The following is an 18,409-nucleotide window of genomic DNA, read 5'->3' as shown; positions in this document are numbered from 1 at the left end:
TACAGTACAACCAAGATGGCTGACAACATCCCGCTGCACCCGGTCTGGAATAATAAGAACAAAAATGCACTTTACAACGCGGGGAGACACCACAGGTACAGGATAATACCCTTTACTTGACACGCTGGGAGGGGATGAAAATAGTACCCACATTGCCTAAGCAGGGGTTCTGAAAAGAACGTAACTGGGCAGAATGGGTGGAATCATAGTCCTGCGATAGATTCATCCGGAGTGGATACATGACAGCTGGTGCTGAGTTAGAGAGGAATCTTAGGCCTAATGAAAAACATATGACACAAACCGACCATTAATATATTCTAACTGCTGAAGTGTGACGTTTATAGTCGTACTACAAACCCTACCACTGAGAACACTTTTCTCTGTTGTGTTTTGATGCCTGGAATCACAGATGTAAACAAGCATACTGCTATATCACAGTAAGAGTTCCTTTTTTGTTGTTGTTGTTTATGTTTGAGACTTAACCCGTTTAACATTAAGGAAGTGGAGACAGCACGTAGTTTGCTAAAGCATGACAGCACATTCAGTGTGAAAATAAAAACCTAAACAACAGTACAGACAGTAAAATCTACATTAACTACCGTATTAGTTAAACTGTTTTTAAATAGCATAAGCTTATTTTATTAATATCAGCTGCAGCGCATTGCTTGGCCAATGAGATGCATATCCCTCTGTCTGTTTTAATTGTTAGTCACGAAAGTTTTTTAAAGCCTCAAGTACCCCAAAGTTGTGCCATAGTGGCTTGTAAAAACGGAAGCCTGTGGCATTGTGGGATGTTAAATTAAACACCCGTGTATGATGTATTATGCGGGCAGGAAACAAGATTTCCATTCTAGTGCAATTTAGACATTCCAGGTTTTACTGGAGGCTAATTAGACAAGACGGTAAAGTAAAAGTTATTCTCATCTTTGGTTTGTGAAAGATTAAATCATAGTTTACAATTATTACATGGCTATGTGCATATTAATTTGAAATATTATAGTTGTAAATGTACACATGTTGTATAAAGCTATTCCTTTTGGGGTTCCACTTGTAGTTTAAATACGGTGATTGACCTTTTACCAAATCCACCTTTAAGTGGTATCATCTTAAATAGTGATTAGTTGAATAAATTACATTTGTTTAAATAAAAAACAAACATGTGGCTATGCATGATTCAACGGAAGAACTACCAAGGGCAATGGTACTCAATTTTGCCCCTTTAACCACCCAGCTGCCCATTTATTTTGTCAACATCCATTTCAAAAAGTAGTTTTTTTTTTTTTTTTGCTGCCTTCATTTGTAGCCATCAAATAAGCAATCTGGACAGTTTTCAAAACAATTTGTAAAATACACACTTGTTTTAGTGTTATTATGAACATTAGAAATATATTATATAATTTAAATAACAGCATTATGTTTACAGTTGTAGCACTATAACAATGTAATTAAGAAAATAAAATACCCCCCCCCCCCCCCCCCCCCCCCCATGGCAGCATTACAGTCAGCACTCGGATATCCGTTACACAGATACACGTCAGTTGCGTTTTACCACCCTTGTGTTAAGAATAAAACCAATCCCTATTATATATACCGTATTCAATTTGGTGCCACCCTCGAATTAAAGACGCCCTCGTATTGACGCCGCAGTCATATATCAGTTTTAGAATAGAGGCTGCCCTCGAATAAATAGCGCTATTAGTAAAGATACATTAACGTGTTTTTTCTCCCCCTACTAAAAAGAAAACACACAGTAAACAAATAAACGCGCAACACTGACTATGTACATGTAACACCCCGAAGAGTTGGGAGCCTCAATCTAGCACTTGCATTACAAACTAATGTATACACACATAGTAAGCACAATTTATTTTATGGTAGTATAGTTCTAAAATAAACGCCGCGGCGCCAAATTGAAGTAATACGGTATATATGTAACAAATTAACGCACTTTCCTGTCACACGCAATTTCTGACTGTCACCAGTTTTCAATTTTCATTGTCAGTGTTACAATGTACATGTTTATCCGTGACAGCCCGCGTTTTTAATTTTCTTTTAATTTATTTTTCTGCTTGGCAAACCAGTCTGTCTGTTGTGCAGTTACACAACACTTCCTCCAATTTCATATGACGAAAATGCAGCAAAAGCAAACATGACAAGCTATAGTAATGTAAAAGTTAATCATTAAACAGTTTTTAAATCTGTGATCTTTAGTTGCTTAAGTGAACTGTGACATTAGAGCCTTATCGAGCAACATATTCTGCATTGTTGAATACGGACTTTGGATATTGTTTTAATTCTATAAACTGTTTTTTTTTTTTTTTTGTGTGTGTGTTAAAAAAAAAAAAAAAAAAGTTTGCTAAATTGCATTGTCTTTTACGTTTTACGCAGTTCTGTGCATGGGTAACGTTTTGATTTCATTTTGCTGTTATGTCGCTAATGGGGAATTTTACATAATGTTACAATACGTACCGGATTTAAAAGTAGCATATGTACTGTATTACACCACATGTCGTCTCTTTGGGCAAGTGATATTTTCAAAAGCATATCGTTTTGAATTAAAATACTTATTCTGTTGAAAATATAGCACTGTACCACAAAACCAGCTACGGTACATCCAAATGGACGTCTGCTTATTTTAACACACATCCATTTCAGCTATGTTTTTTTGACATTGTATCTTTTTTGTGTTCCTTGAAAAAACGGACACGTTTTTACCGTTTACTGCTGTGTCATTCTCCCAACTAGTGCGCTAACACATTTCAATGAAAGAATCAATGGATGAAAAACGAAACGAACGGGAGGACCGTCTTCAAATAGTTAAACATTCGAGACAGATTGCTGTAAATATCTATCTACCCTGACTCTGCTGAATCAAGTCTTCCATGAACGATCTACCATCATCATGATCCCTCTTGTGATGTCAGATATAAAATAAAATAAGAAAAAGAAAACTGCATCAGTGCCAAAGAAAAGAGAAATATTCGCTACAGTATACTTCTCCCTGTACATTTCCTCAAACCAATGTCATTTTTTATTTCCGTATGAAATGTGTGTGTGTGCAGGGCAGGGGGTTGTTTGGGTGATAAGGGGCAGGTTACAAAGTGCTCACCTACATGCACGTCAAATCAGATGAAATAATCAGATATGCGTCACTCTCGTTTAACCGTCACTGAAGTAAAAAAAAAATTGGATATGCGAGTGCTGACTGTCACGTTTTAGAAATTATTTTTTGTGCTATCGATTTCAAAGCAGACCCCTTTCTCACACTCATTAATGATAACGTCTTTATCTAGTACATATACATCAGAAAACTTGCGTCGCAAATTTTCAATTCTGTCATACGGGTGGATGATGTGGTAAACTTATTTTCTATCTTCCACTGTTTCGGGTACTGGTTTGTATTGCTGTTAGGTGCATTATTATCTGTTAATTGTACGTCATCAGCATAATAAATCGGTTCCTTACAACCCCTTGTAACATCAACAAAGAAATAAATACTGTACCCTCATCTCATTCTCTAGCTAGCTGGTATTCATTTTTTTTTTTTTTTTTCACAGCTGTGCTATGTAGGGATGGGCCAGTCTGTCAAGCACATTTTTTTAGGACTGCTGCCATCTGCCAGAGAAAAACAAAACTGCAGACTTTATATAATATAGTCTTCTTATTTATTTAGTGTACCACGTTGAAAAGACGTGTTAAACTGCAGATGTACATATAACCCCCTGCATGCTATTCTCACAGGAGCATCACATTTTGGACTCGCACTCTACTTGGAAATTGTGGGATAAGCAGCTGGGTGGCTAACATATACAAGTCTAGGACCTTGTTCCAAACAGGTCCTTAATTATTAAACTGAGGATAAGCTTGCTGTTACAGGCAGGTATTCAATTGTTAGGCCTAATTGAACAGAGTTCAATTAAGTAATTACAGACCTGATTGGGACAAACTAGGATTGAAGTGCGTTGAAACAGCGACTGCATACTACTTTTTAATTTTTTAATTTTTTTAAAATTTTCATTCTGATATGAAAATTCTAATGCTTTAGGCCTGTCATGTGACTTACAGTAGGGCCTGAAACTTGGGAACAGAGATGATAACACAATGAAACACTGTACTGCTACAAACGAACTCTACCTGGAATAGGGATGTCATTATATGAACAGTCTCAGACAATTATTTTGTGGGGTAATATCATGATAATTGTGGTACAGCTCTATTTTACAAAACTACCAAAAAAAATAAATAAATAAAAAAGAATTCTTACAAATTTAAAATGTTAACTATTTAACCTCTTCAACTCCAAATGCAAAAATAAATGTGCACTCCAGGTACCAGATTTTGAATTTATAGTAATTGATATTCTTACCCCTATAATTGGTATAAAATAATAATAACTGAAAAAAGTCAATACTTCTATAACATTTTTATTAACCCTTTAGGCTCCTGTGTACTAGATAGTCGGTCATATTCAATAAAGAAAATCAGACACAAGTTTTATATATTTTTATCGTTTATTTGTGTATGAACAAAAACAAACAATATATATATATATATATATATATATATATATACACACACACACACACACACACACACACACACAGTAAAATAAACATTTTTAATGTTATGTATGTACAAAATTACGCACACAATATATAAAAGGAATAGAATTTTTTGTAAAATAAATACTGTGTTGATTCTCAGTGTCTTCACAGGTAGATAGGGATTTTTGCACAGAATGCAAGTGGATAATAGTCACTTGTTCATTTCGATCTTTCCTCTCTGTCTTCAGAACGCATACCACATTACTAACACTACCTTAGAGCATTATGACAGAGAGAAGGATTCTGAGCTGCAAATCTCAGTGCAAAGGGGACACAGCCAGAGAGCTGTGTTTTTGTTTGTTTATTTGTGTAGCAGAGGACTAGTGAGTCAGGAGCTACAGCCACAGAGCTAGCACAGCAGAGCTGAGCAATGTTATGGGGTCAAAATGGCAGATTTTCATGTCCCAAACAAAAAGGTTTCACAAAATAATACAACTGACTATTTTCATAATTATAAGACTGTTAGGACAGACACTTCGTCACCCACACCACTTATCTCCAGATCAGATTGGAAAAAAAAACAAACCAGAATAGACGGCAAACTTTGGCTTATGCAGGTATGGCATGGTATTGCAAGTGCTGTTTTCTTTAACGTACATACGTACAGCCTAGAGTGGAAGTGGTTAATAAGCTAAAATGTGTTTTGCAACATTGTCTACCTTAAAATAAAAAAGAATACTGTGCTTAATTGTAATACAACAGATATTTACAAAACACTGAATATTTTAAATAATGGGTGGGTCACATGGTTTTGTTTTTTTACATGATTAGTTTGGCTGTTTTTCATAATTGTTAGTCTGATTTAAAAAAATGTATTATTCCCAAATCAAACAGGTACACTATTATTTGGTTAAACATATTTCTAAATGGAGCTGGGCTTATCAGCCTACCCTAAGTTTTGTTTGAAAATGCTAATATTTAGTTGAAAATAAACAATTACAAAACAGATGCAAGGATATAGTGAGTGTGTTATTTATGGAATAGCCTTTAAACAGACAATATTGATGTTCCTGTTAAAGTACACAGCACACTTGCAATATCCTTGTGTCTGTTTTAAATAGTGTAAAAATGTTTGTCCTTCTTAAGATATGTAGCTAAAAAATATATATAATTTAGGTTTTTAATTATAAAATGAGAATACTGAAACGCATTAGCATTATTGTTATACATGTAATTAGTTTTACTTAACACTTTGTTCCTTATCGATGTTGCTTCTTTATCAGGCGCTTGGTGGTGATCTCTTAAATGCGTGAACATAGTCGCTGTGTTGCTGCTTTATGAAAGAACAACAGCTCAGCTTAATTTACAAATAACCTGATCGTTTTAAAATCAAAATTATTCCAGATAACTAATTTTATTCAGGAGGAAAGAGGTCATTTCTGCCGTTCTCACTATCCGCCATATTTGTTGTGCGCTGCTTTTGTTGCTTTTTGTGGCTATATAAAACCCAGTGTTAGGGTCATTATCGCCATTAACTGGATGTTGCTATTATAGTTTTTTTCTGCGTTCTGTTCAGTTGATGTGCCTTTCTCATAAATAAATAAATTACCGTGATAATTAAAAAATATTGATAATACAATAATTGTTAGAATTTAGGCCTATGTCGTGATTATCTTTTTATCGTAATATCGCAACACCCTTAACCTGGAACCAGAACATGTGACCATCGAAGGTAACCAGGATGTACACATAGTAAGTTTTTGCATAGCTGTATTTGAAATATTAGCACATACTAAAAAAAGAAAAAAGTTCAGGTTTCTCAGCACAATTAAAAAGGGGCAGCAGTAATAAAAATGATAAAGCTATAAAAAGTAATTGAATTGGTTAGCACGGCTCTATTTAATGTTATTTTTGGAATCTTTATTTTGCTGACTTTAGGTATTGGCCTACTGTAAATTGTTTATGAAAGGGGTTGGGTTGCACAAACAGTGGTACCATACAGTACATTACATTTTTCTTAATCACACATTTCTTTTTATATTTTCAGACATTAAAAATAAATATCTGTAACAATTTCAAATATTATTCATAGTTAGTGGTAAACAATATTTTGTTAACGTGTTCAAGCCTTTTTTTTTTTTTTTTTAATAACCATGCCATCAGTTTTGTGCCATTTAACTTTTTCCATGGAACACATTCTAATGTACAATGTGGACAGCAGTTGAAGTTATTTTCTGTGTGTAAGGGTATAAGACTGGTACAGTAGTTTTGTTTTTGCCCATTTAATTTTTTTTTCTTACTCAGGCTGAATATTGTAATGTATGCATCTTTCAATTAATTCTCAAACTTTTCTGATAAACTATACTGTTTTCTTCAGAAACTTCTGGCATAGACTCATGGAACAAATTGATTATCTGGTTTCCCTTTGAACTCAGTTGGGGGGACATTAATCTCTGCTCCAGGATGTGCTCCTACTGACCAGGAGATTGGAGATCAGAAACATCAATCACCTCTTAAAAATGGTTTAAAATGTGATTGAGATAGAGGTTCAATCTTGGGAACTACCAAGTCCCTTTCCTCTTTGTTTTAACATTTTGATCACTCCATGCAATGCATGCTAATAGTACTTCTTTTAGGCCGTGCAAATATTATATTTTGTGTTCTGTGTTGTATGAGACACCTTTTTAACGTGTCCTGCTCTGCACTTATGTAAAAAAAAAAAAAAAAAAAAAAAAAAAAACAGAGCTTTGTAAACTTCTCCCTAAAGGTAGTTTTTGTGACTTTAAGGCCAAACAGGCTATTTCAGTGAATAGTTTTTGATAACATTTTACTTATAAGGGTCATACCTCAAGATTTAGATTTTGCTTATATTTTGTGTAGTGGAAGTACAGGTCAGGTATGAACGGGGGGGGGGGGGGGGGGGGGGTTGTGTAAGTCATACTTAAAACGCATCTCATTTTGGAGTGATTGTGAGGATATATAATATAAGATAAGGTTTTGCATCATTGAGTAGTTTACTCTTCAATTTAGGCTGTGCTTGTAAAATGGTATGTTTGTTGTCATAAGCACTTTCAATACTGTATGTAATTTAATGCTAACTCATGATGTATACGTTAACTACAACAGTATGTTTTAACTGTAACGCTACTTTGAACTACTGTACAAAAACTTGGTCTTACAATAAAAATAAAAACATTTTGCCATGCAATATGGCCATGAAGCAAATAAAGACAAATTCCAACACTGCAGATGGAATATATGTAATAAAAGGCCTGCATGCAAATAAAATAAATTTCTAAAGAAACGATAATATTGTATTCCTTATTTAACTATATATTTTTTTAAATTGAAAATCTGGCCTTATTGGTCAAATGTTTTGAGCAAGATTCTATTTTTCAGGTGACTGTAGCTAGATGTATAGAGAAAAAGAATTACATGCGGTCATGTAAATCTCCCCAATACTAGCCGATAGCATAATTGTTTTAAATTTTTTTTTTTAAATGCACTCCCCTTGAGTTACGTTTGATATTAATTATGCTGATGCAGTTTTAAGAAATGTAATGAAAGCAGGACTTCACTTCCCACTTTCTTAGAGCTTAGTGTTCTGGCACAGAGGGCAGAGCACAGTTTGCAATGTTGAATAAGCAAATTAATTATGATTTATGAATTTAAAAATCTGAACTTCTGGAGCATTTGGTCTCCTTTAATATAAAGAGTAGTGGGGGATGCCTGGTTGAGTAAAATGGTTGGTTGTCCTTTGATCTTTATGGAATTTTGCTTTTGTGGATTTTATTGCTATGCCTTTTTGATTTTTTGTTATTTTAGGCCGAAAAAATAGTACTGTTTGTGGCTTTTAGTGTTTGTTTCTTATTGTTAAAAACTTGTCAAAACAAATAAATGAAGAAAAAAAAGATTTGTGTACCATAACATTAAGACTTGTACTTTATTGCCTTTGTCTCCTCACATCTTGACTACTGCAATGCCTTGCTTGCTGGTGCTTCAAAACATGCTCTCAATACATTATGTTCAGAACTCGGCTGCTTAAATTCTAACTAGATCTAAATCCTTTGAATATATAACACCTGTGTTGGTATCCCTACATTGGCTGCCTGTTAAGTGCAGGATTGAATTTAAAATATTACTGCTGACATATAAGACCTAGAATGGTTTGGCACCAAGGTACATCTCTGATATATTAATTGAATATATTCCTGTGCGAAACCTGCAATCTCCTGAAGCTGGGCTCTTAAGAGTCCCAAAAACTTGTCTCCAGTCTATGGATGATAGAGCATTTTGCTGTTATGCGCTCAGGTTATGGAATGCCCTTCCACAGACAAGTAAGGATTTTTAAAAAAGTTGATATTTTTAAGTCATTTAAAAATGCATCTTTTTAAATTGGCATATCAGCCTATTAGGAGATCTGTTTTTATGAATTTGTGTAGTTTGTGTGATGATTTATGATTAGGCCTATGTGGTAGTGTGTTTTTAGATTGTAAAGAGCTTTGAAATGTGCTGCATGAATTGGGCTATATAAAATAAAGATTTTTTTTTTTTTTTTTTTTTTATTGTTTATTGGGACCGGTAACACTTTCACTGGAACCGCAAAAATTTCCTCTGTGACCTGTTTTTTTAGTTGAGAGTCCTGGACTCACTCTAAACAGTTTTGGAGAGTCCTGGCATCGTATTCATTTCTAAACTACTCATCTAAAAATAAAGTTTTTTTGCAGATTATGCAAGGCTTTCAATTATTTTTTCTGGACTTTTCTGAGATGGTGTTATTACTCGTGGTAGAAATCCATGTGCTTGAAAGGGTAGTGTTCCTTATTTGTTTGTTGGTATTTTTTCCGGCTGATGCGACTTAACCACAAAATCACTTAATCACGTTATTGTTTGGATCCAAAGACTTCCTATTACAGGCTTCTATAGTTGCTGTAGCTGAAAGGGGAATGCAGCCATATACGTTTCCAGTCCGATGTCAGACTCTGTCCGACATCATCAAAAAGACATAAAACACAGGTCTCTAGTAGTTTTTTCTCTGTAAAAAGCCAAAAAAAACCATTCAATGGACGAGTGAGACTGATAGGCGCCGAATGAAGCCAAAAGAAAAGGGGCGTGTGAGCAGTAGAGCTAACAGCTTCACCACAGAGATAAGATGGACACAAAAACAAAGGAGATAGCTGCTTCTGCATCCAGTGCTCAGAGAATATCACTGACATTTGCAGAGATTTTTGAGATGTTATAGTAATAAAATAATGACTTGAATCGCATTATTGAGAAGCTTGGCGATAAAACGAGTGATCAGTAGATCATTTATCAGCGTGCACGTCTATAAAGAGGGTGAAAAATACAGCGAATAAGGGGTGGGACTTGGCTGGAGATTCAGTACTGATGTTGTTTTGCCATGCAGTGCGTTTGAAACCTGTTTTACTCGGGGGGGGGATTTAAAACAGTGCTTGTGAAAATAAATTGGACCGGACACACCTGATAAGCGCTGAATAAACGGACTGCAAAGTGTTAAAGGCTAGCGACCTTTCATAATACCAAAATTGAAGTAATACATAAAAAAATAACATTTGTGGTACTATTTGACAGTGCTTTAATAAGTAGGCCCTAGTTCTTTTTATTAACAGGAAGTGTAATATGCATAAAGCCCAACAGCAGTTAGAGACAGCATAATAACATAAATGTAGATTGGTGGTGGCGTGAAATCTTGTAAAAACACATTTGGCTGGACATTTCCTTTAAAAATACAGTATATTGGGGCTCCTGAGTGGCGCATCCAGTAAAGGCGCTCCGCATAAAGTGCAGGATGCGCCCTATAACCTGGAGATCGCTGGTTTGAATCCAGGGTATATCATTGCTGACGCCTGCGGGTCTGCTGTGGAGCCACTCAGATCTGTGTTGTCCTCTCACACTGTAGGTGTGAGGGATTGGCTGTGGATCTGCAGTGCAAAAAACAGATGGCTTGGCAGGGACATGTTTCGGAGGACGCGTGTGTCAGCCGCCGCTCCCCAGGTCATCAGGGAGTTGCGGCGGTGAACTGGGATTAATAAATACAGTTGGCAATTCCAAATAGGGGAAAAAACAGGTAAAATCATTGACAACGACTACATTTAAATAAATAAATAAATGCAGTATGTTATGCAGTGAAAATACAAATCTGCGAGTATCTGTAAATTGGTTGTGTGTGTATGCAGCATTTACGCGTAACTATGTAGGTCAGCAAGTGAGATTGGTATTTTGTAGCTGAGCGAGCATGTATATGAACACAGATCATATTTTACTGTAAACTCTTGGTTGTGATCTTCACATACATACAACGCTTGTTAATTTTTTTTTTTTTAAACAAATTGGGCTTGCATCTTCAAAAAATCTGAATTAATATTTACATTTTATTTCTTGAAACTTTTTCATACAATGTGGTGTACCCAAGTAGTCTTTTGAAAATAAATACTCACTTTCTCTAAAACTAAACATTGCTAAACAAAATACTTCAGACTGCTGTTGAACATCTTTTTTTTTTTTATTTCCTGCAAACTGTAGATAAAACGAGAGGTTTAGTCTAACTGTTTTGTAGTCTTTTTTTTCTGATCTTTGTGATGCCCCACTTCTTGGACACAGTGCCTGTCTGTGTGATTTGACTTTTCAACTCTGTTTATTTTTTTTTGTTTGTTTGTTTTTATTTTTAAAGAGGCAGTGCTTTGTAGGCTACTCGGAAAAGCAACCAATTTAAACATCTTGTTCTTATTATTGAAGAATATATTTATACCGTTTCATTTTGAACACGGTAATAAAAACAATTGTTTGACATGCTAATTTTGTATATATGTATACATTTATGGTGGACGAGCACAGAGAAGTAGGAACACTGTCTGTTTTGCTATGCGGCCGGTGTGAAAGCCTGCATCATATAATATTCTAAAAGTGTGATGTGAAAGGATCTTTAACTGAGTTTTGTACTCTAAAGTAACATTTAAACATGCCAGCAGTCAAAAGAAATAGTCTTCATGTTATTGGTTTTGGTGTACTATTTAAAAGCACTTGTGTATGTTGATGTAGCTAAATGTAATGTTTATTTGATATGGTTAATCATGCTATGTTTAAACATGTTTAGTACTGTACTAAAGAAATACATCGTCAGATTACAGAGACCCTGTGTAAAAACTCCAGTTCAGAACAATACAAAATGTAAACAGTAGCTTTGAACTTGCACAACATACAAATATCCTTTTTTTAAAGCTTATGGTTGAAATTGTCTGTAGGGTCCTATACAAGATTGAAATTAATTACAAAAAAATAAACTCATCCCCTACAGCCACTAGAACAAAATTAGCCACTAGAAAAAAATTAAATAAAATGATTAAAGCGGCAGTGTGAGAGTAGGGTGAAGACAGCATGAAAGCAGCAGGAAAGCAGCTTGGTGGTGGTGTGAGTTAGCGTGAATCACGTTACAATCACTGCATGTCCTGTACATACCTCCCGGTCTTGCTACATGAAGCCTTCTAAATAATGCAGTACAGAGTAGACGTTAAATCGTCGAATGTCATTAACTAGAACTTGTTAAAACTATACATATATATATACAGTACTGTGCAAAAGTTTTAGGCAGGTGTGAAAAAATGCTGTAAAGTAAGAATGCTTTCAAAAATAGACATGTTAATAGATTATATTTATCAATTAACTAAATGCAAAGTGAGTGAACAGAAGAAAAATCTAAATTCAATCCATATTTGGTGTGACCATCCTTTGCCTTCAAAACAGCATCAATTCTTCTAGGTACACTTGCACACAGTTTTTGAAGGAACTCGGCAGGTAGGTTGGCCCAAACATCTTAGAGAACTAACCAGTTCTTCTGTGGATTTAGGCAGCCTCAGTTGCTTCTCTCTCTTCATGTAATCCCAGACAGACTCGATGATGTTGAGATCAGGGCTCTGTGGAGGCCATACCATCACTTCCAGGACTCCTTATTCTTCTTTATGCTGAAGATAGTTCTTCATGCTGCAGAATAAATTTGGGGCCAGTCAGATGCCTCCCTGGTGGTTTTGCATGATGGATAAGTATCTGCCTGTACTTCAGCATCGAGGAGACCATTGATTCTGACCAAATCCCATTTGCAGAAATGCAGCCCCAAACTTGCAAGCAACCTCCACCATGCTTCACTGTTGCCTGCAGACACTCATTCGTGTACCTCTCTCCAGCCCTTCGGCGAACAAACTGCCTTCTGCTACAGCCAGATATTTCAAATTTTGACTCATCAGTCCAGAGCACCTGCTGCCATTTTTCTGCACCCCAGTTCCTGTGTTTTCGTGTATAGTTGAGTCGCTTGGCCTTGTTTCCACGTTGGAGGTATGGCTAGATGGGTGTACCAGGGTCCCACTGTTTTCTGCCAATTCTGAGCTGATGGCATTGCTGGACATCTTCTGATTGTGAAGGGAAGTAAGCATGATGTGTCTTTCATCTGCTGCAGTAAGTTTCCTTGGCTGACCACTGCGTCTATGGTCCTCAACGTTGCCCGTTTCTTTGTGCTTCTTCAAAAGAGCTTGGACAGCAAATCTGGAAACCCCTGTCTGCCTTGAAATTTCTGCCTGGGAGAGACCTTGCTGATGCAGTATAACTACATTGTGTCTTGTTGCTGTGCTCAGTCTTGCCATGGTGTATGACTTTTGACAGTAAACTGTCTTCAGCAACCTCACCTTGTTAGCTGAGTTTGGCTGTTCCTCACCCAGTTTTATTCCTCCTACACAGCTGTTTCTGTTTCAGTTAATATTGTGTTTCAACGTACATATTGAATTGATGATCATTAGCACCTGTTTGGTATAATTGTTTAATCATACACCTGACTATATGCCTACAAAATCCCTGACTTTGTGCAAGTGTACCTAGAACAATTGATGCTGTTTTGAAGGCAAAGGGTGGTCACACCAAATATTGATTTGATTTAGATTTTTCTTCTGTTCACTCACTTTGCATTTAGTTAATTGATAAATATAATCTAGTAACATGTCTATTTTTGAAAGCATTCTTACTTTACAGCATTTTTTCACACCTGCCTAAAACTTTTGCACAGTACTGTATATATAGTATTTATTTATTTAATCATTTCCATCAGCAGTGTTGATGGTCAGTGTATCTTAAGCGATCATTTCAACCATTAGGTTTATTATTCACTCCTTTGTGGAGTGTAATGGGTGGAGTCGGACGTTTTTCGGAACCCTGCTACTTCCTATTTAAGTGTAAATAATGATACATAAGAACATAAGAAAGTTTACAAACGAGAGGAGGTCATTCGGCCCATCTTGCTCATTTGGTTGTTAGTAGCTTATTGATCCCAGAATCTCATCAAGCAGCTTCTTGAAGGATGCCAGGGTGCCAGCTTCAACAACATTAATGGGGAGTTGATTCCAGATCCTTACGATTCTGTGTAAAAAAGTGCCTCCTATTTTCTGTTCTGAATGCCCCTTTGTCTAATCTCCATTTGTGACCCCTGGTCCTTGTTTCTTTTTTCAGGCTGAAAAAGTCCCTTGGGTCGACACTGTCAATACCTTTTAGAATTTTGAATGCTTGCATTAGGTCGCCACGTAGTCTTCTTTGTTCAAGACTGAACAGATTCAATTCTTTTAGCCTGTCTGCATATGACATGCCTTTTAAGCCCGGAATAATTCTGGTCGCTCTTCTTTGCACTCTTTCTAGAGCAACAATATCTTTTTTATAGCGAGGTGACCAGAACTGCACACAATATTCAAGATGAGGTCTTACTAGTGCATTGTACAGTTTTAACATTACTTCCCTTGATTTAAATTCAACACTTTTCACAATGTATCCGAGCATCTTGTTAGCCTTTTTTATAGCTTCCCCACATTGTCTAGATGAAGACATTTCTGAGTCAACAAAAACTCCTAGGTCTTTTTCATAGATTCCTTCTCTAATTTCAGTATCTCCCATATGATATTTATAATGTACATTTTTATTTCCTGCGTGCAGTACCTTACACTTTTCTCTATTAAATGTCATTTGCCATGTGTCTGCCCAGTTCTGAATCTTGTCTAGATCATTTTGAATGACCTTTGCTGCTGCAACAGTGTTTGCCACTCCTCCTACTTTTGTGTCGTCTGCAAATTTAACAAGTTTGCTTACTATACCAGAATCTAAATCATTAATGTAGATTAGGAATAGCAGAGGACCTAATACTGATCCCTGTGGTACACCACTGGTTACCACACTCCATTCTGAGGTTTTTCCTCTAATCAGTACTTTCTGTTTTCTACATGTTAACCACTCCCTAATCTATGTACATGTGTTTCCTTGAATCCCAACTGCGTTCAGTTTGAGAATTAATCTTTTGTGCGGGACTTTGTGAAAAGCTTTCTGGAAATCTAAATAAACCATGTCATATGCTTTGCAATTATCCATTATCGATGTTGCATCCTCAAAAAAATCAAGCAAGTTAGTTAGACACGATCTCCCTTTCCTAAAACCATGTTGACTGTCTCCCAGGACCCTGTTACCATATAGGTAATTTTCCATTTTGGATCTTATTATAGTTTCCATAAGTTTGCATATAATAGAAGTCAGGCTTACTGGTCTGTAGTTACCTGGTTCAGTTTTGTTTCCCTTTTTGTGGATCGGTATTACGTTTGCAATTTTCCAGTCTGTCGGTACCACCCCTGTGTCAAGAGACTGCTGCATGATCTTGGTTAGCGGTTTGTAAATTACTTTCATTTCTTTGAGTACTACTGGGAGGATCTCATCCGGCCCAGGGGATTTGTTTATTTTAAGAGCTCCTAGTCCCTTTAACACTTCTGCCTCAGTTATGCTACAGTACCATAACCGCAACAGTACCACACTGTACGATATTTATTTATTTTTGTGAAATACCTTTATTTTTTAGTCTCTTGTAATAATCACATTGAATAACATAAAAAGAGGCCCTATGTATATAAGAGGGGATCAGTCATTGAGGAAACCCGACAAACAGGAGGGGGGTCACCGTCTCTGAGATGACCCGACAAACAAAGAAGCTTGCGAACCAGAAAGAAAAACGTTGGTTAGTAATATTAACACATAAAATAAGTTCTGACTCTTCAATGGCCCAACATATGCAGCATGGGGGTTTCGTCGCTGAGGATACCTGACATACAGGAGGGGGGCCACCGTCTTTGAGGTGACCCGACATACAAAGAAGGGCTCCGTCTTTGAGGTTACCGGACATACGAAGAGGCTCGCGAACTGGAAAGAAAACAAAGTTTAGAAGATGTTAGAACACATAGAGCGGAGTATGCTGCCTCTTCAAAAGCCGAACATAATAGACGGGGGGTTCGGTCGCTGAGGAGACCCGACAAACAGGAGAGGCATCATCGTCTTTGAGGAGACCCGACAAACAAGAGGGCTTCCGTCGCTTGGGGCCCTCACATGAATAGAGGCATCAGAGCCTGAAAGAGAAGAAGACAAAGGATCATGCATTCTAAAGGAGAGGTTTGACTGGAGGTCCCCTCTGACTCACGGAGAATGCTCCTCTATGAGGTAAATGAAGCGACGCTTCAAAGGGTTGAAGAAAGTGGAATCACTAACCCCCCAAAGGATGGACCCCCGGCTCCCCGCTGAAGACGTTTATAAGAAAAAGAGAACCGCCATTGCATACAGAAAAGAAAAAGAGAAAACATTTAACACAAAAGGTAAACGCTTAACGTGACACAGGGGTTAGTAACTGTACCCTACTGACTATGTGAAAACCTTTTTTATTTTTTTAAATTTTATTTTATTTTAAAAGGAGTAAACCTTCAGTGGCCCAGGCAGAACGATCGTCCCCACTCCGGACATACTAGTAATGGGCTGATGGGCGGGTGCTATTTTGGCTGGTGAAGAACGAATGTAAGCTTCAACTGCTGATGAGGTCCAGCGTCCCATATTTTTTATTTAGATGCTGGTTAATCTTTGCACCTGCTGCTGAAGTGGCTGCCCCAATTCTGAATGAATGTGGAGTGTAGAACTGAGGGGGAAAAAACCTGCTCTGGAAACCAAAGCGGAGAGCTGAGAAGAAAACCAATGCCTTGAAAGCCTGAAGCTATGTAATCTTGAGCTGAATTAAGTAGCTTATTGATGGTTGGATTCAGTTGAAAATTAGCTGGTTGAACTGAGGAGTTGCTGTTGGGGATGGCAGAGCTGTAGGAATCAATCTGTGAAATTTGGATATCTATAAACGAGAGCATCAGCTGCATTATTACATATTCCCGGTAGATGGCGAGCTTGTATTTAAAAATTGTTGGATGCTGAAATCCATACAAGCCGCCGCAGTAATTGCATGATAAGAGGGGAACTGGAACTGCCTTATTTATAACATGAACTGTATCTAAATTATCGCAATAAAATAAGATAGATTTTTTGGACCAGAGATGACCCCATAGCTGGGCTGCTGCAACTATTGGGTAAATCTCGAGAAGAGCTGTGGATTTTAGCTGTGGAGTTAGAATTTGCAGGGGCCATATACTGGAAAACCATTTATTCTTTAAAAGACCTCCAAATCCAAGAGGTGGTACGTCTGTAAACAGCCATGTCGTGCGTGCTGAGATAAAATCGTCATAAAACATGGATAAGCCATTCCAGTGCTGAATAAGAGTAGACCACATTTTTATATCTTTCCTAGCTTCTGTTGAAATATTAATGTAGGAGTCCAAGATTTTTGCTGTTGATACAAGAGGAAGTAGAGAGAGATATAAATGTCCCCCCTTGGGGAATAATGCGAATTGCAAAGTTGAAGAGACCCAGCAATGAAAGCAGAGCACGTTTTCTAATTGCTTCCCTCTTCCCCAACATTTTCCAAGTTGCTATGCCCATAGGATTCATTCTATAGACTGGAAAAGGAGTAGCTAAATAAAGGGCCGACTATAAATCTTTTTTTTAAATTCATTTTCAGTGAAAAATTGAACTGACTCTGGATCTTGATTAGCAGAATTAAGATTTTTACTTTGAAACGAAGAAGAAGGAATTTGGGTGAGACCAGTTGAAAACCTGTTTTTTAATCCATCAAATAAGTAATTGGTGAAATTGATATCAGGATGATTTTTTATTTTATTATATAAAGCCGGAATGGTAATGGGAGTGGAGACTATGAGCATCTGAGAAAGTCACTTGGCAGACTGAGTTGGCATGAGCATCTCCATAATTGCTGCACATATGAATGAAATTACATTACCTGTTTGAACAGAAAATGGTGTTGAAGTTGTTACAAATTTGTCTTCCTCCTACAAATGTAATTCTGCGCCCGTATTTGTCTTGACTTGTGGATTGATCAGGTAGAGCTGAGGAATGTATTGGATTAGGAAAGGAAGATCTGTTTGAAGAATTAGCGGTAATACCAGGTACTGCTTTAGAAGTAATATAGCAGCCTTAGGGAAGAGGGATGTTGAATGACCCGTGGAAGTGCAGACCCCGCATGCGTTAGCTCTGAGGCCGCTGAAAATCCAGTTAAATAAATCTGAGCCCAATTGATTAAATGATCGTCCAATGCCAATGTGGCTGCTGCTTTTGCCAAGAACGCTTTATGATATTCGAAGAACATAGTCCCTACGTATCTGACAGACAATTCCATGAAATAATATTGCTAAGAGTCTAGTTCAGCTCTGCGGTTAGGATAAACAGAGCATAGCACATCTCTAAATATGGTGAAGGCAAGGACGAATTCCCCCAATTTTAGATTTTAATGTAACTGACAGATCTCTGCAATGCACTATTCTGTGATCTAGGAATTTTGATGTTGCCATTAGTAAAGAAACAAGATTAATGTCCTTGCCTTCAGTTATATTGCACCGAATTTGCAGCGACATTGAATGCCGTCTAGCTTTGGTTGGGGAGGAAGAACCAAAAGCTAG

General features: G+C 36.9%; 1 protein-coding gene across 1 annotated transcript in view; it reads left to right on the top strand.

Moving 5' to 3' along the window:
- Nucleotides 1-18,409, top strand: part of atp9b (ATPase phospholipid transporting 9B) — a 189,814-nt gene continuing 171,405 nt past the window's right edge. Inside the window, 1 exon segment of the mRNA XM_041248556.1 lies at nt 1-95. Within this exon segment, the coding sequence (XP_041104490.1) occupies nt 16-95 (80 nt within the window). The 5' untranslated portion in view covers nt 1-15.

This window comes from Polyodon spathula, chromosome 4, assembly GCF_017654505.1.
Source record: "Polyodon spathula isolate WHYD16114869_AA chromosome 4, ASM1765450v1, whole genome shotgun sequence".
In the NCBI taxonomy this organism is placed as follows: Eukaryota; Metazoa; Chordata; class Actinopteri; order Acipenseriformes; family Polyodontidae; genus Polyodon; species Polyodon spathula.
Note: the sequence above shows the minus strand (reverse complement) of the source record. Positions and strands in the feature narration are given on the sequence as shown.